Source organism: Engraulis encrasicolus, chromosome 21, assembly GCF_034702125.1.
Source record: "Engraulis encrasicolus isolate BLACKSEA-1 chromosome 21, IST_EnEncr_1.0, whole genome shotgun sequence".
Taxonomy (NCBI): Eukaryota; Metazoa; Chordata; class Actinopteri; order Clupeiformes; family Engraulidae; genus Engraulis; species Engraulis encrasicolus.
The window spans coordinates 12802398-12828620 of record NC_085877.1 but is presented as its reverse complement, the minus strand read 5'-3'; the positions used below and the strand labels follow the sequence as shown (position 1 = coordinate 12828620).

The following is a 26223-nucleotide window of genomic DNA, read 5'->3' as shown; positions in this document are numbered from 1 at the left end:
AACAGTCCGCAGGTCAATGACATCATCCATCGTGCAGCACCCTTTGAATAGGATCATTAAATAACCACCTGTTGTTGTGGCCCTGGACAGAATGACAGTCTTATCAGTCAATGAGTCAGTCAGCCAGTCAATGGATACCAGAGCGGGTTTGGCTACAAGAGCACTTAATTATTAGCCTGATAGGAAATGACATCATAGGCCTACTGTAGGAAGAAAGATAAACTAAAGGTTCGTGTCATGATCTAACCTGCTGCCTTGTGCTTGTAGCCTGGTACTTTTCTGATGCCTCACCTTGAAACACCTGTTGTGTTTCCATTGGCACTTTTCCTCATTCAACATCCTGATTGCAAATGAGAAAATTAACTTTGAATTGTGCTTTTGCATGATATTGATTAGAACTTCTATCGTCAATGACGTCTCGTCTTGCCTCGCATCACAAGGACACAAGCACAAGGCGAGGACGGACGGTTAGACAATGAGATGAATCCCAAGTGCATGGGATCGAGCGACCTATGGGTCACAGAAGGAATTGGGTTTTGGGATTGCAAGGTTATCTCCTATCTCCTACAGCCTTGTCCATGGCTGAAGTGGCCTTGATTAAGCCATCTAACTGTAACTAAGGTCATCTGCGCTAGTTCGCCACTCGGAGCTCGAAATGGTCACCTACCAGTCAGCGCTCCAGTTCGGGTATGGGCGGCAGAGCACGATACCACTGAGGTAGCAGGGCTCTGCCCTACTGGTGACGCAACGCCTTCGGCTCATCTACACACAGTAGGGCCAGGAGCTTGCTCAATCCCGCTACAGCGGGAACTCCACCCACTTTGTCTGGAGCCAATCAACTGAGCATTTCCAACCGTCCTGGGTAGAGGCCAGTTCAAGGCAGTGACGTGGTTTAAGCAGAGACGTTCTATTGGGCTAAGAAATGTTTGGTTTAAACTTTGGCACATCCCTCAACCAGTAGCAAGCCGAGGGAGGCTGGTTAACCAGGCCATGGAAACAAAGTTCTTCCTGTATGGAAATGCTAATCGTTATAGTACTGGGCTGTGTCTCAAATGCCGCACTTGTGCACTTCGGGCACTGTTTTTCAGTGCCTAGGGCGCTCCCGCTGAAAATTTCAGTTGTGCCAGTGCACTGAAAGTGCCAGGATGATCCCCTAACAATGGCGGAAAAATGCAGTGCTTGAATGATGGACACTGCATGCACTAAACGGCGGCCATGTTGACAATGACACAGAGGAAATGTGGCATTCAGTTCAGTAGAAGAGTTTGGTCAACAGTTTCCTAATTCTGTAAGTAATGTTGATGGGGCACCAACCTTTTCATGCCAACCAAAGTATTGTATGTGTGATTGTTGTCCTTTGGGGTGAAGGACATGGAAATACAAGCACCAGACGCTGTGCATTGTAAACAGTAGCCAACTCATATTTTGGCGAGCTAATGCCATGCTCAGACGTCACTTCCAGCGAGGGCACAGTGCATAGTGCTCAAATTTTTCCACAACACTATGCACTGAAGACCACAGTGCACTGTGTGCACTGTGCACTGACTGTCAGTGCACTGACAAAAGTGTGTCATTTGAGACATAGCCCTGGTCAGACCAGAATCGCGGTAGTGATCTGAAGTCTATGAAAATCAGGCAACCACTGAGGCGAGCTAAAGGTCCAAACCAATGGCTCAGCGCTACCGATACAGTATGAGACTTCGGGAGGGAGGCTTACTAACGTTCCAAGCGAAACTCAGCAAGTTGGCATCGGTTAAAATCCGTTATAATAATTACATAACCATACATTGCTCCAGGGATTGGGACAAACGCTGTGTATCTGAACAACTGAGTCTCTTTGAATAAATGGTTTGATCAATGTACTGTTATGTATTGTAATGCAGTGCAATGCACTGTAATGTAATGTAATGTAATGTAATTTAATGAAGTCTGAAGTAATGTTATGCAATGACATTAATGAATCCCATAAATGAATAGGGGCTGTACTGGGACACTTCAGCACATTTTACTTCCTCAATCCCTATATATGTGCCCCGTAGTAATCATGATAAGCTTATTGGTAGTTTTTTGCGTTATGAGAAGGACACCTCAACTCACCCTCTGGAACATATCCTGATGGCTTTGGTCTCTCCCATTGCTGGGAAAGGAGGCGTTGGTAGGCAGGGACCTCAAGGCGTCATCCATACTGCTGAGAGAAAAGAGCACCATTTGCATAATTAGTCATTGATTGACTTTATACAAATAACCGAAGCATTATGATTTTAACAAGCCATGTAATGGCCAGTAAATGTGACCAACAACAGAAATAAGTGTACACAATCTACACTTGTGGACATTAATAAAGCACCAGTACACAGCACCAGACCTCAACTTCAGACCCACATTTCAAGAAATTCCAACGACTCATTCCAAAGCCCATGCAACATCAGAGGACTCCTTGCAAGACCACACTACCACTTGGGAAAAGAGTCAGAGTACAACAGTGGTCTCCAAATGATGGCCCGCGGGCCAGATCTGGCACGGGCATGGCAAACATTTGAAAATGGCATGGAGCGAATGACACCTTATATGTGTGTCATCTGTGGCCATATGGGCGGACGATTTGTTTTGCCCTCGGCCTCATTTGCGCAACAAAATTTGGCCCTTGGGGGAAAATAACTGGAGTACACTAATTCGACCCTACGCATTTTGATGCATTTCTATGATTCATTCAAAAAGTTATACAACATCAGCAGACACCTTGCAAGACCACACTACCTTTTGGGATGATATTTGCAGTATGTTAAGACATTTCAGACATCCTTCTCATAAGACATGTCATAAACGAATCCATGCCACCAATAGCTGGCTAGGATCTCAGAAAAGGCTGAACAAAAAAATTGGAAAAAATTATGCATCTTCAGGTGCTGACAAGTCAAGGGTAGAGTGAGCAAATACAATTGCATGTTGTCTCTAACTGCAGCTGGGCCCATCAATGGGCCTATTCAGTCTTTGTTGAAAACACTCAACTTCATTACAATACCATTTCTATGAAAAAGCAGTCTTAAGTAGCCGATTAAGACTAGGTCTTAACCATTTTGGTGATATTAAGGTTATAACAGAGGCTCTAGCATCAATTACACTGTGGCAAGCATGTATTGGCTTGTTCACTGATCCTTCCTGACGTCAAATCCATGGTGGAGTGTTGTTTTCAAAGGGCTGATAACGCTATGGCAGGGGTGCTGTCTCTGACAGTGTGACATCCACCTATTTGAACAGAAGGCTGGGCCGCCTGCTCCACCTGTGCAGCTGTGTGCTATTGTAGTGTGTCAGCACTGTGCTTTGTAGAACATGACAGGTCAAGTGACAGCAAGTTATAGCAAGTAGATAAGGTGCCCTTTTTACTTACATTAGTCAGTTACATGCAATGTGCACATAAAATAATTTGTGTCTACACAAAGGTTGGATTTCAATTTTGTTGGAATTGGGAAATGTAGGATTCTGAAACTCAATAAAAACTGTTTCAGCAAAGTTTTTTATATTGGGCTGCTTTCAATACTTGCAATGGGGAACATTGCTGAGACACGGAATGGTCTGAACTAGGAAAACCACAGTTGACTTCTTTATTTATTCAAGACAAAAAGGGAATTTCTCACAACCAGAGAACTTGTAACGCTCACTAGCACTCGAGCGCTGACCTACTGCTGCCCTCTACCGGCCATAACTGGTCACAAAAACACAGAAAGAACACTACAGGCTGTTCTAAAGAGGGATGGTGACACGTAGCTATGAGAAATCTGTGAATCTATTTGGCACAGACTTGCTTGAAACAGACAGAACAATACCGAAATACAGAAACACTGCAAAATATAAGCCCTGTCGACAATCTATTTTTGTTTGATAAACAAAGGGCGTTTCTTTTCAAGTTCCAAGAACCACCACGAAGTCGAACAGCTGAAATAAGTAGGTTGTGTTTCCATTGGATGGACAAATACATTTGTTTAGCAGTCCTTTTCACTCTATTCACCAAAGTCAGGCATATAACATTAATAAGTTTACCCTTTAAGCTACTTCACTATCGTGATGGATGGTAACTTGAGTTTTAACTAAACAACGCCCACAGTTGCTTCTGCGTTACCTTTCACCCAAAGTCCTACGCGCTCCTCTTGCAATCGCTTTGTTGATACCGAACTGACCCGTGTGCCTCAAACGTTTGCATAGGCACGTAATGTTTGGATAAGTTTTATGCTGTTAATAATGTCCCTAAATGCCATGAAACTTCATCGCAAACTAGCATGAACACAGCAAACTTCTGTTTTCAAACCGGAAGAGAGGAACAGATTCAGAACAGGACAAAATGCACCCTGTTTGGGAGCACACGCGCCTCCTGGAATAATTGTGACGAAGAATTGGAAAGCTGCTTTCAAACATTCTTTCAGATTATATAACTGCTAAAATTACAAGTTACATTTTTAGGTTGTCAATCACCAACGGCTTGACAAAACCCAAATTCCCAAGGCAATGATTTCAATGTGGCATTCACTGATTGAGAGTGACATTTACCGTAGTGCGCACGCACGATCAATCATTGATCATCAATGTAATGCACAACTATTATCAATTTAATTAAAGCTTAATAATTTTTGTGCTTGATTGCAACTTCACCTGACTGTGCCACTGCAGTGAGGTACTACACATACATTAACATTGCTTTGCAAAATGGACCTGTCTGCTGTTGCTTAATGCACATCTGATGAGATTAAATATTTATATTTGTTTTTTAATACACTTCATATTTTTTTGTCCAGGATCTGAGACTCATCACCCATACAGCAATATTCTTACAGCAGAAAAGTAATCCTCTATTTTCCCCGTTCACCAAACGCTTTTATTTTGGTAGCTTGTATGGCCATGACACGCACGGAAGTGTTTTTTTGTTGTTGTGACGTCACTGCTTGTGATTCTCGCAGTCACAGCATGGCACCGTAGTTGTAGAAGGTCACGTACGTGTACCTCGTTTTATTTCTCTCATAAGTGAAAATGAGTCGATTTACAAGTGTTTTGAGAAGGACGTTTGGTGTGGTCAAGGAACTCGTGGGGACTGATCATCTTGGGAATAAATATTACATTATACCAGAGCAGAAGACATGGACAGGTGAGTTACACAAGCGAACCAGTTACACTTGGAAGTGTCATGCACTTGATCTTTTCAAACACTTCAACACAACAACATCAACATCTATTACGCAAATGAATGCAATTGAAGCAACACTCCGCTTTTGCCTAAGTGCATAAGACTAATGTTTACATGTAGAACACAACAGACAGTAGACTACCTCTGATGTAAACACCCTTGTTTGCCAACTATGCAGATGGCCCGTCTGGTAGGCTAATCTATTAAGTGCTTAGGCTACAGGTCGCTGCCCATACATGACTTCAGGTTGGCATAGGTGCTAGGTTAGTCTACTTTGCTAGGCTAGATTTATGGGGCTTTTTGTGTCAATGTTCCTTAGTCTATAGCAAGGGGGGGACCGGTTTCTTTCGAGGGCCACTTCAAATTTTATGAAGTCCTCCAAGGGCCGTATACTATGAACACAATCCAGGATTTCCCCCTGCACTCACGGCCTATATTGAAGGTGGGCACTTTGAACAGACCCCACCCTAGGTCCCGTGAAAACATGACTTGATTATATTGTCAATGTATTTGCTAAGATGCCTTTCCAAAACATCTCATATTTCATGTGAAACTGCATAACGTCGAAATTATATCAGGGCCAGATAAGACAGCCTCAAGGGCCGTAAAAGGCCCTCAAGACATAGATTCTCCACCCCTGGCCTATAGCCTATAACCATTTAACTGTTTTGGTTGATAACAAGGCATAACCATGTCTATCTTGATACCTTTTCTATGCAGGAAGAGTCGTGGGGGCGAAGAGACTGGTGGTCGCATCGAACCCAAATGAATTTGAGTACTTGGAGGGAAACATACCTTCAGAATGGGATGGTAAGGACTGCCTTGTTTGAATGACTGAGCGGAAGTATTTAATATATACTTATATTCAATAATTCCCAGCTTATGCCTTCTGCTCTACAACATTGTTGCCTGCATTCAGTCATCAACACATCTGTAGTCTCTGAGAAAAGAGAAGGGGTGGTTTAGGGCCCCCCAAATATATTTTTGCATTGTGCACTACTTGGGAAATATTTGACATAACCACAGGTGTCGTGTTGTTCAGTTTTTTTATGCTATATTCACAGTACTCTTTGATTTAACATTTTGTTGATGTGCTATGAGTTGTAATGTCCCGTTGTTAACTTGACACTTAATTATCTTCCTGGGCACTACAGCGTGGATCCGGGGCCGTCGAAAGGAGCCTCCCACCTTTGAGGTATGCCATTACTTACTGAACGGATGTCCATGGACATAGTTGGCTTGGTACAATGCACTACCCTTAGCTGATGCTTTTATCCAATTTATCCAAAGCCACTTACAGATATTAAAGGGTATTGGTTACAGTTCCTGGAGCAATGTAGGGTAAGGTGCCTCAAAGGCACTTCAGCCATGGATGAAGGTGTTGGGAGAAGTAAGGGTGGGATTCGAACCTGCAATCATCTGATCCTAAGACCACTTCCCTAATCACTAGCCTGTGGCTGCCCAGTTGGCTTTATAGAAACTTGAGTCCCCATGGCCATTGATCTCACAGACTTGCATTGTTTTTCTGTCAACACGTTTTTTTAAAATGACCATTATTTGTCAAAATTGATCCACCCATTACATTTTCACACAGTTCACGAAGTGAATTATTTTCTCTGAAAGCTCACTTCAAGGTTGTCAAGGAGAATGAATAATACAAATGATATAAACCCAGTTTATTCTGAATTTATAGTAAGCTTAAATTATTGCTGTTGCACATTCAATACAGCTTGTGCCCCTCACAGCCCTTTCTCCCTCTGCCTCCCTCTTTGTACTTGTACTTCTTGGTAGATGTGTCAAAAGTAATAGTACATCCATGGTGTATTCACAGCATTAGCACAGGATATTACATAGCTGTTACACAAGTTACTCCATTGTACCTAATGAGGTAGATGGACTGTGTTGTTACTGAAAAACACTAAAAACATAGCAAGAACCCACCACAAAATCGTATACAATCAGCGCAGAGTCAGTTGATCGTAAGACAAGTACACAGGTCTACTGGTTACTCGGATAAGTTGCCTGTGAAGGAAACCGTTTGGGTTTCTTTTAAAACTTTTACTTTAATTTTTGACATCTCTGTTGTGCAGGAGCTTCTGAAGAACGAGCGCTACCGGGAGCACATCAAGGAGAAGGCTCGTGAGGTGGACGAGAGGGACCTGGCTCTGCAGGCCAAGGAGTACGAGGAAGGGCTCGTGTCACGGCCTACGCAGACCACGCTGGCCAAAGGGCACGCCGCGTCCACCGCATTTGGCAAACCCGAGGTCACAGAAGACCCAGTCAGCACCGGTAGTTCCTTTCAACCAGGGTCGTGGATGCCTCAAGGATCCAAGCAGACCACACAGGCTAAAGGACACGCCGCGTCCACCGCGTTCGGCAAACCGGAGGTCAGCGAAGACCCCGTTAGCACAGGGGGTTCCTTTCAACCAGGGTCATGGATGCCTCCGGGAGCTAAGAAGTAACCCTAGATTGTGGAGTTTTGTGTGGCCATGTTTGTTTATTATTGACACTAACTGCAGTGGGAATTGAGAAGCCTTTCCAAGTCATGCAGACTAAAAAAGGACATTGACTTTAGGGGACGATGTGATGCAGCCTAATTTGGAGCACTTCATGGGGAGTATGTTGCAGAGTTCTACCTCAACTGGTAGGACACTGGTGGGTCCAATCCCAGTGGACACACTGTTCCTTCCATTATCCTGACTCCCGTCCTACCTTGTCCTTGTGGCCTCATAATTGACGACAGAAGTCTAATTCAATGTCTCGCAAAAGAGCAATTCAAAGGTCATTTTCTCATTTGCAGGCGGGATGTTGAAGGGGGAAAAGTCTCCCAAAAGTTGTTGTGGCCAGGCTGCCAATGGGGAAACTGTGTCCACAGAGTTGAGGCGTCAGCAAAGCGTGAGGCCACAAGCACAGGTGGAGGACGGGAGGTAGGATAATGGAATGTAACCAGTTTGTTTGAGAAGATGGGGTGTTGCTCACATTATAGGTAACACAAATAGCCCACTGTTTGTTAGAATTATTATGTTATATAAGTTATAACTGTGGATATGCTGCTATTCTGGGCTGGTGGGGAAAACTGCACAATGTAAACTGCGGAATCCGTCTCATAACCTGGATGCCTATCTTGGTCCGAATGACGCTGCCCTCCGTAAAGAAAACTGTTGCCTCTTAAATGCTTGCTTGCCGGTCGGGGTGTATTGAAGTTGGATATTGATATGTTGGTTGTTTAATAAATGTGAGAATGAATGGATATTCTGTCTCCTGACACTAGTATCGGCAGAACAAGTGGTGAACACCTCTGCGATGCAAACAAAGTTTGATTTTATTCAGTCGACAGAGGAAAGCAATGTTATGACTGTGATGAAAAAGTAAAATGAGAATCGTGTGATATTGGCACGTCTCTTTCAGGGTTTTAGTTTCTACAGTAATGTCAACAAGCAACACTCAATTAGTGTCTTCAGCTATGCAAATAATGTGTAGAAAATCTTTTTTGGTGGGTTATTTACCTTCTAATAGTGTAGAAGGCACCCCTTAATTTGTTTCAACAACTTTCTTGGCCTATTAGGTTTATGGGGATTTGTAAAAGCAGATTGTCTCTTAGTGGTTCCGAATGACAATTTGGCTTGCAACAAAAATGGCTTGGCATTGCTTTAATGTGCTTCTTCTCAGTATTACAAAATTATGTTCTTGACCATAAGGTTGAGATTTAAGGCTGTCTTTAAAGAGAACAGGTGTAGCTTTCCCTTGCAGATGCATTCTATAGATCATTACATAAATCTTAAGTATGGTAGTATGTAAGGAATGCTGTCACACCAGTGATTTTTTAAAAACGATTTGAAATGTTATTTATTAGTCAAGTGGGGAGGGGAAAAATCCTTCAACAATAGTTAATAAATGGAATGCACACTGCATTAACAGCAACTCGGGGCAGTGCTGTGCCACTCTCATGTGTGGGTGTGTATGTGTGAGATACGATTTCATATGGTTTTTTTTTTTTAATCTTGCCTGACAAAAGTCCCTCCCGAAAAAGCATGGAACCTAACACATGCTTTTGTGACAGTGTACACCAGTCTTGTGTGTACCCATACGCAAGGCCTCCCCCCCCAAGAAAACCTCTTCTTTGGTCCTCCATGAATGATCCTCGTCCTCACCACCAACACACACCAGTAGGAGGGCCAGACAGAAGAGAGAGAGGGGCCGGGCACCTGATGCGACACGACCGTAGACTGTGAATCCACTGCAGCACCACCTCCTTCTCCTCCTCCTGTTTGGCATGGGCCACATGTGGCCCGGGCTCGGCTGGACTCAGTCCTTCTTCGCCCTCTTGGCTTTGGCAATGTTCTCCTGCCGCCGCTGCTTCTTCTTCTGCTCACGGTCCCGGGCCTCGATCATCTTCGCCAGCTTCCAGGAGAGCAGGGCGCTGGCGATGAAGAGCGGCGTGAGGGCGAGGATGACCGTGGTCAGGAAACCGTACGGGTCCTTGGCTGCCCACTCCACCACGTACTCGGCCCAAGCGCGGAAATCGATCATCGTTCTACACAGGATTCTACAACAGGGGTCCTAGTTGCAGCTTCGTTGAATGGTGGTGTGTGGCACTGTTGGTACTGTAGTAACAATACAATAATGGTAAGGACAGTGTTACCCACAGGCAGACTAGGCAATTGGCTAGGGCTCCATCAAAATGCCATCTACATGGTCCTCCAACAATCAGTCTTGTCATGGTAAAAATCAGCAAAAGTAACTTTGCGCTGACATACTTTGTGTGGCATAATATTTGTGAGGACCATTTTAAGACAAAATACCTAATGCAGTTCTGAAGCCCACACAAAGGAATGAGTAATGCATGTACTATGAAATGAAAGAGAACTGTTAAGGTTGGCCAACACGAATCCCAGAATTTAAGCAAATAGGTAGGTCTACTTCTTATGACAACTATGGGGACATGTCCATATTACCATCTTTGAGATTAAACTAGCTTGTCCCCAACACTTTTCTTAAAAAAAAAGAAAAAAAAAAAAGAATATAATTATACAAGAAGCACATCCCGATAATTTGCCATTGTAAGGCACCACTTTCCAAGCCAAACCTACACTTTTGCAATTATGGTTTACTGATGTGAAAAATATGAATGCCAAATGTAAGCCATTAACTCAAGGGATAACGATGTTATAATGGTGTGTGTGACGTAAACTATGCTGAAACACAATCACAATCATATTAGCAATGGTTTTGCACCTCTCTATAAGGCTGAAACTAATGAATTTCCCTCAATATAACAATCATAAAAGGAAAACTTCGGTCATTTGAAACGTTGGCAGGGTGGTGGTGGTTAGCTATGCTAGTCAGTTTCACTGTCGGCAAAGTCTGGACCATTTGTTTATCCGCCACAGTTCACCACACATTTAGCATGATATGTCTATGGTCATGATATATTACAACTGTATATCCTCATAAACATGTATATTATAGTAAACGTAGAATATACCACAATGAAAGAAGGAAAAATCACCTGATGATCGATTCCTTTTCCTGACACCCGTACACGGAAGAAACAAGACTGACTTATTTTCTACTTAGGTTGAAAAATCTGAAAACAAGGCGTTATTCTCGCCATCTAGTGTTGTGGAGTAGAAATTAAATTGTCAACTAGGTAAATACAGTAGGCCTATTTGAAATGGTAGGTCTACAATTTGAATTGGGCTACAAAAACATGAAATCACAAGACTCATGAAGAGACTGTTATTTTAGCCAACATAGATTACATTTTGTAGTGCAGTTTTGATGTGTGCAGGTGTGCGTGCGTGCATGCGTGTCTGTCTGTCCGTCTGTCTATGTCTGCATTGGATTATTAGGCCTATATAAGGACAAAATCTTCTTGACTGAACATTGTGTGGGTAATTAATTTCCCCACACAATTAAGGAAGTACTGTATCTGGACCTATGGTTATATAGGACACCTTAGACACACATTGATCTCAGCCCCAGGTCAGGTGTGTGTGTGTGTGTGTGTGTGTGTGTGTGTGTGTGTGTGTGTGTGTGTGTGTGTGTGTGTGTGTGTGTGTGTGTGTGTGTGTGTGTGTGTGTGTGTGTGTGTGTGTGTGTGTGTGTGACGGAATGCAGTGAGTGCTATGAGGGTTACTCTGCATTGTTAACATGTTAATCTGCATTGCTGTCTTTCATATGATGTTGGCTACTCAAAGATGCAGTGGATGGCAAACTTGTTCAACCATGTGCAGGTACACAGCCTACCACATTAGGCCTTGCCAAATATAAGGCATGCCGGCCTTGAAGTCAATAGGCCTTACATTGAAATGAGAAAGCTGTCATTGTCAACCCATCAGTTCCACAAACAAAAATAATCACACCTAATAAAGCCATCAACCACACATAGCATACCACACATAAAACTGCATTTCTGCCTGCACTTAGTCACACTATTCACACAACCTACTAGTATGACCAAATTGCAGTACGTTTTGCAGCTAAAGTCTATTTCTGGATATTCAAAATGGTGAACATGGAGAAGATCCACCTTTTCATGTATGAACTTTTTTTTCCCCGGTCATAATGAAAACTTGAAATTTGATGGTGGTGATAAGCATTCGTTAAAAAAGGCAACATTTGTGAATGGGCAGCATGAATTCAGGATACTATACATGTAAACTACGTAGAATATTACACAGTGCACAAAGCCACAGCAATTTTTTGTGCTACCTATTTCCACATGCTTTGGTCGGATGTTGCTCAGTTTAAAGTTGACCTGGCATAATTATGGCCTCCTCATAAACTTTTATTTCCCAGTGTGGGTTTCAATGCAGCGTCCTTTCATGCCTGCCCAGCGTCTTCCTCTGGGATGCAATAAAACGATCCATTCATGTGTAGATAGATCAGAGGTGACTGGTCATTCATAAACTACCAGGACGTACATTCCGTTCACAAGAGACGCACAAGTGAAATTGTGAAAAGTGTGTGTCACTGTACAGGAAGAACTTTTGCTTTCTAATAAACAGACAGAACATATAGGTAAACAATTTTAACTTGTTGTTCTGTATATTATGTGCACTTTGTATCTGCTAGTGATGTTGGCTATGATTACAGTATGTCCTTGAATGTACTGTAAGTCGTCAGACTTGTATCCCAAAGGGTGCCGGTTCGACTCCCAGTGCTCTCCCCCATCCTCCATGACTGAGGTATACCCTGAGCATCGTACCGTCCCGCCGCACAGCTCCCTTGGGGTACCATAGGGGGCTGCCCCCTTGCACGGGTGAGGCATGAATGCAATTTCATTGTGTGTGCAGTGGAGTGCTGTGTCACAGGGTACAGTGGAGTGCTGTGTCACAATGACAATGCAATTCAATTTCGTTGTGCGCAGTGTGCAGTGGAGTGCTGTGTCACAGTGTGCAGAGTGCTGTGTCACAATGACAATGGGAGATTTCCAGTTGGGCTTTCAATGTGGAAGAGGCCTAACTGGAACGCCAACCATTTGGCCATTGACAACAGAGCAAAAACCAAGTATTGTACAATGCAGCAAAGAAGAGTGTGTTGCCTCTGAAATGCTTGCTTGCAGATCAGGGTGTATTGAGGTTGGATATGAATGAAGATTATGTTACTCCTGACACTTGTATCAGCATAACACAAGTGGTTAACACTTCTGTGATGCAAACAATGTTTGATTTTATTCAGCTGACTGAGGCAAGCAATGTCATGACATTGTGACAGGCGGTAAAATTAGGTGAAATTAGCATGTCTCTTTCAGGGTTTTCATTTCCAGATGATTTTATAGCTAAGACCAGGTAGATACTGTATCCCAAAGTGTGAAGTAGGGCCTATATAACGGGCAAAACATCAAAAGGTTAATAGTGCTTTACAATATAGTGATTTTACATTGAACAAAAATGGAAAAGTGTTGAGTAGAGTCTAGTGTAGATCCTGATATACTTCAAAGTGTATTGATCCCAAGGGAAATGAAAATGTCTGTCAGCATTGCCTAAACATTACACATATGAAAGATATCAGTCATTTACACTCATCGTGTATATATACTGCACATTCACCTCTGTATAACCCCAATAGGACCTTTAAATGTTTTCATACATTTATTCAAGCTTCTCTGCTTGTCATCGCGCCAGTCTATAGTCTGCACGCCATGCAATCGCATGCCTCTGTACCACTGCCGTGGCGCAGCAGCAGTAAAACCCTGTTGTTTGGCCCTGCACCCTTTAGATAGATAGGCCGAATACAAACAAGGCTGTGTATCTATCTCAGAAGATTCCCCACTATCTCCCTCGCATCTGCCACACTCCCTATCTCTTACGTCTAGCCCAGATACTGTTTTTCTCCTCAACGCTCTGTTATCTCGCCTTCATCTGTGTAGTACTTTGTACTTAAGCCATCAGGAACAAAATCACTCGAAACAGAAGCATTTATACACATAGTCAGCAGCCACTGGAAGCAAGCATGGTGATAAAAAAAAACTGCAAATGATGTGCTACATGGTGGCATCCTGGCTGGTTTGTTACAATTGGCAACAACTTGTGTTGTTGGCCTGGTTTAGCTGCTTGAAGATGTGCCAGAGGAGAGGCCTTGGTGTGGTGCCCTTTGCCCGCATCATATTTTTGAACAGATTGTCTGGCGTTTACAATGGGGCTGTCAAGGTTTCCACACACTACACTTTACATAAAAGCTTGACACAGCATCTTTTTTGTACAGGATGGGGTCAGTTGTAAATATTGTGTAGTTCAGGAACGGCTTTGTTTTTGTCGTTTGGAAAAATTAGGTTAAAGAGTGAAGGCGGTTGATTTGTTGTTGAGGGCCAACAAGAAGGATTGTAAAAGAAAATTCACCAATATGTTCTGTAACATTTTTATTAATGCTCATGTGCATATAAATATGGCATGTATTTGACGGAATAATAAAACTGCAACCATGAGAGCCTCCGGTATGCTGCTACTGTTGTTGCTGCTGCTTCTACTACAACTAGAACTGCTTCTATCAGTGACAACAGCAACAACAACAACAACATAAAAGTGGAATAAAGAAACAGAATGGGCATCTCCAGTTTGTACTACTAGTGACATTTCCGCCTGGCAGGGATTGGGCGGAAAGCATACGGTTCTTCAGTTATCTGTGTGAGAGGCTGGGAGTGTGTCTATTCATCACACTGATTTTTTTGTTTGCTCTATAACTTTTGAACGGGTGGACGGATTTGCCGCATATCTTGTGCGCTACTCGTTCACGAACGTCACAACACTATATCTCGTACTTTTTGCTCATTTACTGATGATTTAAAAAACTGATGTGATGGGCAGCTGTGGTGTTATGGTTAAGGACATGGACTTAAGATCAGAGGGTTGCAGGTTCAAATCCCACCCTTCCACTCCCTACTTCACTCCATGGCTGAGGTGCCCTTGAGCAAGGCACCAAACCCCATACTGCTCCGGGGACCATAACCAATACCCTGTAAATGACAGTAAGTGTCTTTGGATAAAAGCATCAGGAAAGTGTAACGTAATGTAATGTAACATGCACAAACTCTGCCTGGCCTGATACGGTATTCCCCACATATTGTATGCTAATGACTTGTCTTCATTTAGTCACTTTGGATAAAAGCATCTGCCAATTAATGTAAATGATTTCATACTAAAGCACATATATTTACTTTATCCTTGACATGATATGACATTATTATATAGATAGGATTCAACTGTATTGTGTAATCCAATCTATCTAAAATCTAATCAATCTAAAAATGTGTTGAGTCATGTCCTGCGTCAGTCCTCTTATTCCCATGAACTAACCCTCCCTTTTCCTTTGAATATCCACTGAACGCAATAAAATTTCTCTCACAAGACATTCTCTCATATTTACTGTATTATAGATAAAGTAGGTTAAATAACGACTTTCAGAAATGTCTTTTAGTGTAGTGTCAGCACAAGGTCATGATTTGCCTTTTTATGGTCTTTTTGAACATTACAATTCACTTAGCTAACGCTTTCATTTTATCAAAGCGACTTACAGCTATTGTTATTTGTCAGGGTATTGGTTACAGTCCCTGGAGCAATGTGGGGTTAGATGCCTTGCTCAAGGGCACTTCAGCCATGGATGGAGATGTAGGGAGAGGTCAGGGGGATTCGAACCTGCAACCCCCAGATTGAAAGACCAACTCTCTAACCACTAGACCACATTCAGTTAATCCTACTTGGCTTCTCCTCTGCCGCTCCTTCCTTCATGACTTCCTTCCTGGAAGTATCGAGGTGCTTTCCATATGTAGACATTCAAGATTATGTAAGTAATGGAAGTTAACTAAACCATATCTCACAAGCATATATACGCCAGGATGCGATGACATGGGTTTATAGCCAGAACTTCCTGGTTTAAAAAAAATTAGGGGATTTTTTTGAAGGGTAGGATTAGATTAATTGGATGGCAAGTTGTTTTTTCTGCTGTAAGAATGCACTCAAAGAATATTCATTCAAAATTCAAATTTGATTCCTTTGTAATAAATAGTGGTTGACAACACATTGTGCAAGAGAAAAAGCATCCATGCAATGAAAGACAGTTATGCAGCATTGTTTTTCCCCAGCAAGTCTTATCGTAAACGACTTCCAGACTGCCTGGTAAAATAGGCATGTGATTACTTAATTTACTGCCCGCGGTCCACTGATAATACGGACCCACCAAGGTGGGAAACCTGTTAATGAACAACCCAGGCCATGCCCGCACCTGCTTGAGGTTACAACCCTCTTGGAAATGGCATAAAAGTGATGTCACCACACGAGCCCACCACATGAGCCACACTCCAGTCACGGATAAGCAACAGTTGGTTGTCTCACACTGCCTGAGGACTACAGACAGGCATTTCATCCAAAGCGAGTGCAAGGACTTTGCTATACAGTCTTCCTGCAGATTGACAAGTCATTCACTCACCAAGTGAACACTGAACTGCATTACACAGTTCGCTCTACCACAGTATACACTTGCACATATAGAAGTGTACTGTATACCCCCATGGCCATGAATAAAGGTAAACGTATGGGGATCATCCTCCGGCTGGTCCTCCTCTTCTCCGGCTTCAGCTTCATCTGCCTGGGGGCCTACCTGAAGTCCCTGGACGCCGGGAGCGACATCTCGGTGGCCGACATCTTTGCCTACATCCTGGTGGCGGGAGGCTTCATGCTGCTACTGATGGGGGCCTTCTGGTCCCTCGTTCACGGCATGAAGAGCAACCTGTACCGGCAGCAGCGGAGGCAGAGGAGACACAGCGCATCGCAGATGTACATCTACACCGTGGACAGGTGAGGACTGGCTGCCGTGCTATTCAGAATGTGACTGTGAAGGATACTGTAGGTCCTCATAGTAGTAAAACAGTAGTTAAGGTGGGTTCATTCTGAACCAGATGTACATCTATACCGTGGACAGGTGAGGACTGGCTGCCATGCTGTTAAGGATGTGACTGAAGGATAGCCTACTGTGTGTCCTATTGGTAGTAGTAAAACAGTAAATTAGAGATACTTAAAGGGACAGTTTGGTCAATTTCAACATGCAGTTGTAATGCTCACACTACCCTGGACTTGTCAGTGCCTGAGATTTTTTTTCTCTTCTTCTTCAGCCGTTTCCGAGATCCTGGTCATTGTAATGGGGGCAGCGCTTTGTTTACATTTCAAAAAAACATTTTTATTTATTCCTAAAAAACATCCAAAAGGTTATAAACATCAGCAGACAACTAGCAAACAGCAGTACCTTTTGGGAAAATATTTGGAGTTGGCCTATGTTTCACTTTTTAAAAATGTAAACAAACGCTGCCCTCATTAGAATTGCTCATATCTCGGAAAGGGCTGAGCCGAAAAATGTGGCATCACCAGGTACTGACAAGTCAAGGGTAGCGTGAGCAATACAACTGCATGTTGAAATTGACCAAACTGTCCCTTTAAGGTGGGTTCATTCTGAACCAGGTGTACATCTACACCGTTGACAGATGAGGACTGGCTGCCGTGCTATTCAGGATGTGACTGTGAAGGATTATGTCCTCCTTGGGGTCCCAGAACTTTTAGGTTCTTTAGAGAATGTATTGAGTTCCTCAGAGAAATGATTGGGTCTCCCACAGCAGGACGTAATGGTCTTTGAGGAACCTGCCAAATTCGACCTGCAAATTGTAGAATAAAGATACTTAATGAGGGTTCTGTACCAGTATGTACCGTGGACAGGTGAGGATGCTGTGATGCTCTGATGGGACTCTTAAGGATGTCTCCTTTACTGTTAGCTTGTCCAGTTACACTTTTATAATGGCTTATTTTTTTTGCATTAATTCGGTATACAATGTGTGCAACAGCAGTAACATTGTCACTTGCATTATACTTAGGGTTAGGGTTAGGGTATGGACAGTGTCAGTACATGATATTACATGTTGATACACTGAAATAGAACCTGTGAAAAAATAAGTGCTTCTGCTACTGTTTGTCTAGTAGCACTAGAATATAATTAAGGATAGCAGGAGGTTCATCTGAACTTAATGTACAATGGAAAGGTGCAGACTCACAATGTCCTCAAGGGTGCAGTGAATGAATTTAGAACTAATTTAGACCACATGATTTCTGTCCAAATTAGAGAGTTGGGTATGCAATTGGCTGGGTTGAGCATGGACCACCTACTGCTTCCTTCCATTTCAGTCACCTTTCCCCTCCTTGTCTAACATTGGGATGTCGGTTAATTAAGGGAAGTATAAGATTTTCCCATCACTGCTACTAATAAAACCTAATAAAATCTAGGTATTACTATAGACACAAGATAACAGGCTGACAGTGTCTGACTGGCTAGGTGATATTATAATTTACGAAATGCCGGTTGCTTCCTGAAATGACCTTTATGTTGATACCAATGAGAGGGGAAATTACCATTGAGTTTGATATCGGCCATAGGTCCAGTCCGTATGCTGCAACGGCAACGCAGTGGTGTGTTCCTGGTGTTTTTAAAAATATTTTATCTCTTCTCTCTGCATGTCCTGATGTTCATTTTTGTCCCTTCAATTGTGTGTTTTTTTATTGGAGTAACAAATCTGTCTTTATGGTTGAGTTTATCTGTATGTTCTGTACTATCTAATGGGCTTGTCTTTACCACTGTCTGTTGCCTTTTGCCTCCATTGACTGATAAACATTACATACATACATTTCTCAAATGGCACAAGACTGCCAATGTACTGTAATCCATAAACAAACGATTATTGAATTAGTAAATGAATGAATGAATGTGGGCATGCACCAACATGAAGATGAAGACATGGATACATACATTATGGTTATCACCTGATGCTTGCAGTGTGTGTGCGTGTCAAGTCAAGTAGGTTTTATTGTCAATTTCTTTACATGCACTGGTCATACAAAGAATTTGAAATTACATTTCTTGCTTTCCCATACAGACATAGACTAATCTAGGTAAGGACATAGACAGTATAGACATAGACAGTACTTATACATGGACTTAAGACAGTATGGACATAGACAGTGCTCATACAGACATTTAAAGTGCAAGACTGGACAACAGAAGACTTGTAGAGGACATACATTAAGAGGTATTTGTTGTGCTTTTGTGCTTTTCCTAAAAAAAAGTCCTTTATAGCGTTCTGACATGGTAATAGTAGCATTTTGAAGAAAAATAAATATTAAAGAGGTCTGTCAAGTACCGTACACCAGCAGCAGTGTGTGTGTGTGTGTGTGTGTGTGTGTGTGTGTGTATGTGTGTGTATGTGTTTAGTGCAGGTAGAAGGTGCGGTGTGCGTGATAGTGTGTATGTCTGTGTGTATGTGTATGAGCTGCGATTTTCAGGGCTCGCGCACTGATGGTAAGCGAGCGGCGATTTTCCCGGTAGAGTTGGCCATTCACACTGACTGTCTGCTCGCGCTGCGGTCCGGTTGAAAATCCCTCCGACCAATGTTTTATTTGGAGTGTGTAGGCCCTATTTGAATGAAATATCACATTGTCTTTGCTGTTTTCGTGCTCAAATTGACTTGTAAGCAACTGGCGGGTCTTGGGAGAGAAGATAACGCGTGGGCACACATGCTGAGCGCTCGCCAGCCGAGGAAGATCTCATCCTCTCACCCACGCTAGGCTACATGACTGATCAATGCACCAAACGCAGCCCAGGTGCCACTAGAAATTAGTATGTCCAAAACCTTGTGTGCCGACCAAAATTTGATAAAAACTTTTAAACAATGTTTGGCACAGCCAGTGTCGTGCCGAAAAGCGAGTCCCTGCCAGAACAAGAGTGCCCTCATTGAAACCAATGTCATTTTTGAGAGAAAAATATACTCATTTTTGCAGAATGAATTACATAATATATGAACTAAAATATGCTTATGAAATATTACTCGTCCTCCACTTAATATGAGCTATTTGACTGAAACTGCAACTTTTGTTATGACAATTAGGCTATTCGATTCCTTTATGGAAATAATAGCCTACTGAAATTGTAACCAGCTCTTTGTAGCCTAATTCTTCCAGAAGGAATGCAGATGCTTTATGGATATGCTTTCCATCCATGCACTCTCCGTGCAGGGGTGGTGGAAAGACACCAAACGTGCCATCACCACCCCCCCGGACCCACGAAACCCACTGCGCTCCGAAGTTGAATTCCTTTTACTTTATTGCTATGTGTGCATAAAGCGCATGTTCGATTTGCTGTAATAGGCTACGACCAGTAGCCTCGACGTGTCTGTCTTTTCTTTTCCTTCTTTCAATATTTAGTAGGCTAACATATGTTTAAGCCTGAAAATATAATAAATAAATAGAAATAATTTGGTATCCATGTCTGGTTAGCGTCTGGGCATTTGTGGTCTTTACCTGGTTCTCCGCACCATCTTATGACAATGTTGAACAATGTTGAACAAAAAAAACGGATGCACACACGTCATACTCTTTTATTACCTCATATTGTTTTTATTGTAGGCCTATTGATTTTTAATTCTGTGTATAGACAAATAAACGTAGGCTAAACTTGACATTTCAGTAAGAGTGTACATTTATTTTACAAGTATACAGAGTTTTAGTAGACAATGCCTACACAGCAGCCTTTACAAGTTGCCTAATGTAGGCTACACTGCAGATAAAGACAGCAGAAAACATCCTTTCTGCCCGGCTTAACCAGAATTGCGTTCCGTCCCTTTCGCTGTGTCTCCTGCGACTCGGCCTGTTGTTTGTGCAGTAGTGCGCTCTTTCCCTTCACCTACCAGTGGGCTCACCACCTAGATCGATGATTTGGTCGATGACTGTAGGCCTATCCAGGTGACTGGACACTTAAAAGACTTTGTAAGGATTTATTTTTAGGCATAGCCTACTTAGATTTTTTTTTGAATGCCGCCTTTGTCCTGAGTGAATTCTGAATCAAGACCAGACTGCGTTGCTGCCACCCTTGTTGAGTCACTAGCCAACTGCACTTTTTGCACCATGGGATTTACAGTATGGACACGGGAGTAAGGACATTGAAGTAGGCTAGGCTAGGCCTACACCTGGACACTTAAAAGACTTTGTAAGGATTTATTTTTAGGCATAGTTTGATTTTTGAACGCCTTTTTATTGATCTATGTTTTTATTGCTATTTGTAACATCACAACAAATAAACATTCAAACTTTTGAAACAATATCCATACTCTGCCTTGCATCTCTCGTGTGTGTGTGTGTGTGTGTGTGTGTGTGTGTGTGTGTGTGTGTGTGTGTGTGTGTGTGCGCGCGCGCGCTCGTGAAAAAAAAAACTCTTGGCCGCAAACTGTTAAACTCACACGGCTTGGAGGGGTGCTTACATAAATTTCAACTGACACCAGTCTTCAACTGTGTGACGCTATGAATGTTTGTCTGTGGGGGAGGGGGTGATTAAACCCCTACACGCACACAAAAGAGCTCGTGGTGTGACAGGTTATCCAGCCTCCGAAGAAGGAGTCATAGTTCACAAGTGTCCACAAGCACTAATAATAATAATAATATTTTTTTTAAAAAAACGTCTTTTTTATTTAATTTAATTGTAGGTAGGCCTATGCAAACTGGATTGGGAGATGGTGAATGAAAGACAGAAAAAAGTCGAGTTTAAATTCACATGGTGGTCTTGTTTAGGGCTCACACTTGTGTTATTATCAAATGCCCTATCAAATGCCCAATGCTAAATAAAACGTGCAATTTGCTGACTGTATTTCTACTACTACTAAAACTGGGGGATGGACAAGCACGGAAGCACAAACACAGGCAGACGCCTGGAGGGGCGCTTACATAGATGTCAACTAACTACAGTCTTCAACTGTGTGACGGAGTGAATGTTTGTCTGTGGGGGAGGGGGTGATTAAACCCCCACACGCACACAAAAGAGCTCTCTCTCTCTCCAACAACACAAGAGGGAGTATTCGCATTGGACGCACTTGTTTAGTCCCTCACAATGTGTAGGGCCTATGCTTGGTTGCCATATTAAAATCAGGTTTTAAGAAGAGCACACACAATCGAATCGAAAGTAGCCTATAGCCAAATATTTTAATTAAATTCGGGCGGTTGGTTGAATCATTCAACTAGCCTAATTAAAAATAGCCTATATAGTAGCCTATATAGGCTTACCACCAACAACAATTATGAAATAATGAAAACAAATTATACTATGTAGCCGCCTTAACAATAGAAGTAATTAGGCCTATTAATGAATTCGTTTGCCAAAAAAATAGGCCTAAGCAAAAAAAAAAAAAAGAATTTCACACTTATCTTAACACTTATCATACTGTCACAGGTGGGGGGTGCGCGTTTGACAGCGGCACCCCCACTTAATACCAACTACCCCGAGGAGCATTGTACACATCAGGAAACACCAAGACAACAAAGTCATTTAAATCAAGTATTTATTTTCTATTTGGAGACATAGTTCTGTATGCATGTGTGTGTGTGTGTGTGCGCGTGTGTGTGGATGTGTAACCAGTTCTCTGTCCGCGGGGTCCAATGGTCCAATGTCTCTGATCAGCACCTCAAACCTCTCACTCGGTCCGTGCGCATCGTAGCCTCCGACAGGTTGGGCGGGGCCACCTGGCTCGTCTGGGCACGCGGAGGCGGATCAGCTGGTGGGGATAGGAGAAGGGTAAACAGGCTTCCAGTCTCTGAATTCGTATGAATAACGCACAGGGGGATGCTAACTCCCATCACCAATTGTGAATAAAATATGCCTACACAGCACGAGTAACTAAGCTACTTATTTAAAGGAGCACACGTGAGCAGCACAGCAACCAACACAGCACACATAAAACGATGGTGTAGGGGTGGCCATCCTCGCTGCGCAAAAAGTCTTTTCCGATCGTGCATTCGCTGGGTCCGGGAGTGAGAGAGTGAGTGAGTGACAGACAGAGCGGGCCAGGGGCAGCACACACAGCGGGAGGAGGCTTCAAGGTGAAGGCTATGGTGACCAGGCGTGGCACTTAACTTCGGTGGTGAGCGTCCTCCACCACCAGCTTTCCAACGCAACCTCTTCGTGACTCTGGCCGCAAACCTCGTTCAGGCAATATGCCGTCCGCGCCATTCGTCTGTTGCTTGTGTCGTCCAAAGGACCGAACGCGTGCCCCATCTTCTCCTGGCCCCATCCGGATACCGGCGTGCAGCTCACCCCCCTCCCAAGGCTGCCCCCCGGCCGCGGTAGTCTCTCCGACCCTTCTCTTGTGCGGTAGCTGTGCGTCTCGTCCTCCTCCGGATCCTCCTCGCCATCTTGCCACCTGCATTCAAAAAGCCCATACCCACCCCGTACACCCAATCACCTTTCTCCCTCTTCCCATTGGCACCTGCAAACATTTGCAATCAGTGAGAATAACAGTTAGTCCAAGTTTGTCACCCCCGTGACAATACGACTGCTGTGTGTGTTTTTTTTTTTTAAATGCAGTGCACAGCCTTTTGTGACACGTCGTGGTGTGACAGGTTATCCAGCCTCCAAAGAAGCGGTCATAAGTGTTCACAATCCGTTCCTGGCATGAATGCAGAATAATAAAAACAAAACACCGTCGACTGGCGGTCTTGTTTAGGGCTCGCGTGTGTGTTATTATCAAATGCCCAATGTTACGTGCAACACAATGTCGTCGCCAAATTTAAAATTCGATCTCTCTCATGCTGGCGTTACGGGACACACTTAATTACAATGGTGTTCCTGTCTGATTGAGTCGGTTTTAATTGTCTTTACCGGTTCAAATTGTAGTAGGTATGCAAACTCTGTATCCTGAGGATACCCGTTCCTGGCTTGAATAGTGCTGAAATAAGTTAGAGACGGATTGGGAGACGGTGAATGCAAGACAGAAAAAAAGTCGAGTTTAAATTCACATTGTGGTCTTGTTTAGGGCTCACACTTGTGTTATTATCAAATGCCCTATCAAATGCCCAATGCTAAATAAAACATGCAATTTGCTGACTGTATTTCTACTACTACTAAAACTGGGGGACGGGCAAGGACGGAAGCACAAACAGACCACAGACACAGGCAGACGCTGCTCTGCAAAAGCGGTGCTATACTGCCCCCCGCATTCCGAATGGCCACAGGGTGTAATGATCACGGTACGCTGCCGCGGCCCGGCACGGTAATGAGCAGATTGAAGTTACACCATCTGTATGTGTGTGTGTGTGTGTGTGTGTGTGTGTGTGTATGTGTGTGTATGTGTTTAGTGCAGGTAGAAGGTGCGGTGTGCGTCTTGTGTGTATGTTCGTGTGTCTGTGTGTGTGTGTGTGTGTGTCAGTGTGTGTATGTTTGGGTTTAGTGCAGAAAGTGCAGTGTGCTTGTGTGTGTGTGTGTGTGTGTGTGTGTGTGTGTGTGTGTGTGTGTGTGTGTGTGTGTGTGTGTGTGTGTGTGTGTGTGTGTGTGCGTGTGTGTGTGCGTGTGTGTGTGTGTGTTTTGAGTTAGTGCAGGTTGAAAGTTCAGTCACAAGTATAGTAGTGCAGGTGGAATGTTCAGTCGCAGATATGGTGGTGGGGGATGGGGGGGGGCTGGGGGTTGTCAGTGGCCTTGCTGGCTAGAGGCTGACAGTGGAGGGAGAGTGGGTTGAGTGTTCAGCATCTTGATCGCTTGGTGCATTGTGCTGCTCGCCAGCCTGGTGGTACGGGAACGGAGGCGCCTGTACCTCTTTCCAGAGGGCAGGAGGCTGAACAGTTTGTGTGCAGGGTGGCTTGTGTCTTTGATGATCATCAGTGCTTTCCGGGTGAGGCGTGTGGTGTAAATGTCCTGCAGGGAGGGGAGTGGTACTCCAATGATCTTCTTCGCTGTGTTCACAACACGCTGGAGTGTCTTCCTGTTTTTCTCCGTGCAGCTTCCTCCCCACACTGTGATGCAGTTGGACACGACGCTCTCTATGGTTCCTCTGTAGAATGTTGTCATGATGGAGGGTGTAGCACTTGCCTTCTTTAGTTTGCGCAGGAAGTAGAGACGCTGATGGGCCTTCTTCGCCAGTGATGTAGTGTTGGTGGTCCAAGAGAGGTCGTCGCTGATGTGCACTCCAAGGAACTTGGTGCTGCTCACTTTCTCCACAGCATCGCCGTCGATGGTCAGTGGTGGCAGTTGTTTTTGGACCCTTTGGAAGTTGACAACAATCTCCTTGGTCTTGTTGACATTCAGCAGGAGGTTGTTGTCTTTGCACCATCTGGCCAGCAGGTCTACTTCTTCTCTGTAGTGAGTCTCATCGCCCTTGGTGATGAGGCCCACCAGTGTTGTATCATCCGCAAACTTCACTAGATGGTTAGTGCTGTGGGTCGTTGTGCAGTCGTGTGTCAGCAGCGTGAACAGCAGGGGGCTGAGAACACAACCTTGCGGAGCCCCCGTGCTCAGGGTCAGGGTGCTCGAGGTGTTGTTCCCTACCCGTACTGCTTGTGGTCTTTGCATCAGGAAGTCCAGCAGCCAGTTGCAGAGGGAGGTGCTGAAACCTAGTTTGTCCAGTTTTCTGATGAGTTGTTGTGGTATTATGGTATTGAATGCTGAACTGAAGTCAATGAACAGCATTCTCACATATGAGTCTTTATTGTCCAAGTGGGTGAGGGCTGGATGGAGGGCAGAGCAAATTGCATCCTCCGTGGATCGCTTGGCTCGGTATGCGAACTGGTAGGGGTCTAGGGTGGGGGTAGGGTGGCTTTGATGTGTGACAGGACTAGCCGTTCGAAGCACTTCATGATTATGGGCGTCAGTGCTACAGGACGGTAGTCATTGAAGCATGATGGTGATGATTTCTTCGGCACAGGTATGATGGTAGCAGCTTTGAAAAGTGATGGGATGACTGCTTGCTCCAGAGAGATGTTAAAGATGTCTGTGAAGACACACAAGTGTGTGTGTGTGTGTGTGTGTGTGTGTGTGTGTGTGTGTGTGTGTGTGTGTGTGTGTGTGTGTGTGTGTGTGTGTGTGTGTGTTTTTCTTTACAGACCAAATGAATGAATGCATAATACTGGAGTCAATTACAGGTGACAATACTTACAGTGTGTATGTATGTTTTTTCCTCTTTACAGACCAAACCTTTACCCTCCCACGTACGAGGAGTCCGAGGCCAGAGGGCATCGGGCCATCCCTATTGGTCCATCGTCGGTGTGGCTGGGCCTGGCGCCGCCGCTCTACACCCACTCCAGCACCGAGGTGGTGAACGAGGCCTTCAGCCACGAGGAGCCCCCGCCCTACCAGCAGGCGCTTGGTCACGGTGCCCCCCGTCCAGAAGACCCACTGGGAGAGCCCCACCAGTCACAGCACGGCCGTGATGCAGAAGCAGGACACTCCTACCACCAGACTCTGGGTCAGGGTCCGACTCCTGCTGAGGCACTGGGGGCCCACCAGTCACAGCAACACAGCGACGAAGCAGGTCACCCCTAAACCTGGACCTACTACTGCTGTCACAAATCACAGGACAGCAGCAGAGTTTTGAGGGCAGCACAGTGTGCTCCACTCTCTGCTATGAAGCCTCAGCTCCAGCCGAGACACTGGACTGGAGCCCGAGTCTCAGCTGTGTTGAAGCAGGACACTTATGAACTCTGGCCTACAGTACTTCTACAAATCAGAGGGCAGCACCACGGTCCAAGTGTCGTGCACTGTAGTGT

The 26223-nt window shown here is 44.0% G+C and overlaps 4 protein-coding genes across 5 annotated transcripts in view; 2 read left to right on the top strand and 2 right to left on the bottom strand.

Annotated features, from left to right (window-relative positions):
- Nucleotides 1-4427, bottom strand: part of LOC134436890 (arfaptin-1-like) — a 23320-nt gene extending 18893 nt beyond the window's left edge. Inside the window, exons 1-2 of one of the 2 annotated variants that reach the window (XM_063186213.1) lie at nt 4118-4427; nt 2098-2188 (exon numbers count right to left, since the gene is read on the bottom strand). In XM_063186213.1, the coding sequence (XP_063042283.1) occupies nt 2098-2184 (87 nt within the window). In that variant the 5' untranslated portion in view covers nt 2185-2188; nt 4118-4427. The remainder of the gene's footprint in view (nt 1-2097; nt 2189-4117) is intronic. The other variant, XM_063186214.1, reaches the window with a different exon arrangement.
- Nucleotides 4428-4876: 449 nt separating this feature from the next.
- ndufaf2 (NADH:ubiquinone oxidoreductase complex assembly factor 2) lies at nt 4877-9276 on the top strand. Its single transcript, XM_063186215.1, has 4 exons — nt 4877-5134; nt 5894-5983; nt 6328-6368; nt 7264-9276. Exons 1-4 carry the CDS (start codon nt 5020-5022, stop codon nt 7633-7635), a joined length of 618 nt encoding a protein of 205 aa, XP_063042285.1. The 5' UTR covers nt 4877-5019; the 3' UTR covers nt 7636-9276.
- Nucleotides 8990-10802, bottom strand: smim15 (small integral membrane protein 15). The gene is made up of 2 exons (XM_063186216.1): nt 10683-10802; nt 8990-9777 (listed from the first exon to the last, which is right to left on the bottom strand). The coding sequence occupies exon 2, from the start codon at nt 9701-9703 to the stop codon at nt 9479-9481; it is 225 nt and encodes a 74-aa protein (XP_063042286.1). The 5' UTR covers nt 9704-9777; nt 10683-10802; the 3' UTR covers nt 8990-9478.
- Nucleotides 10803-16204: 5402 nt separating this feature from the next.
- On the top strand, nt 16205-25999 carry LOC134438069 (transmembrane protein 252-like). Its single transcript, XM_063187657.1, has 2 exons — nt 16205-16467; nt 25645-25999. The coding sequence occupies exons 1-2, from the start codon at nt 16205-16207 to the stop codon at nt 25997-25999; spliced, it is 618 nt and encodes a 205-aa protein (XP_063043727.1).
- Nucleotides 26000-26223: the final 224 nt, after the last annotated feature.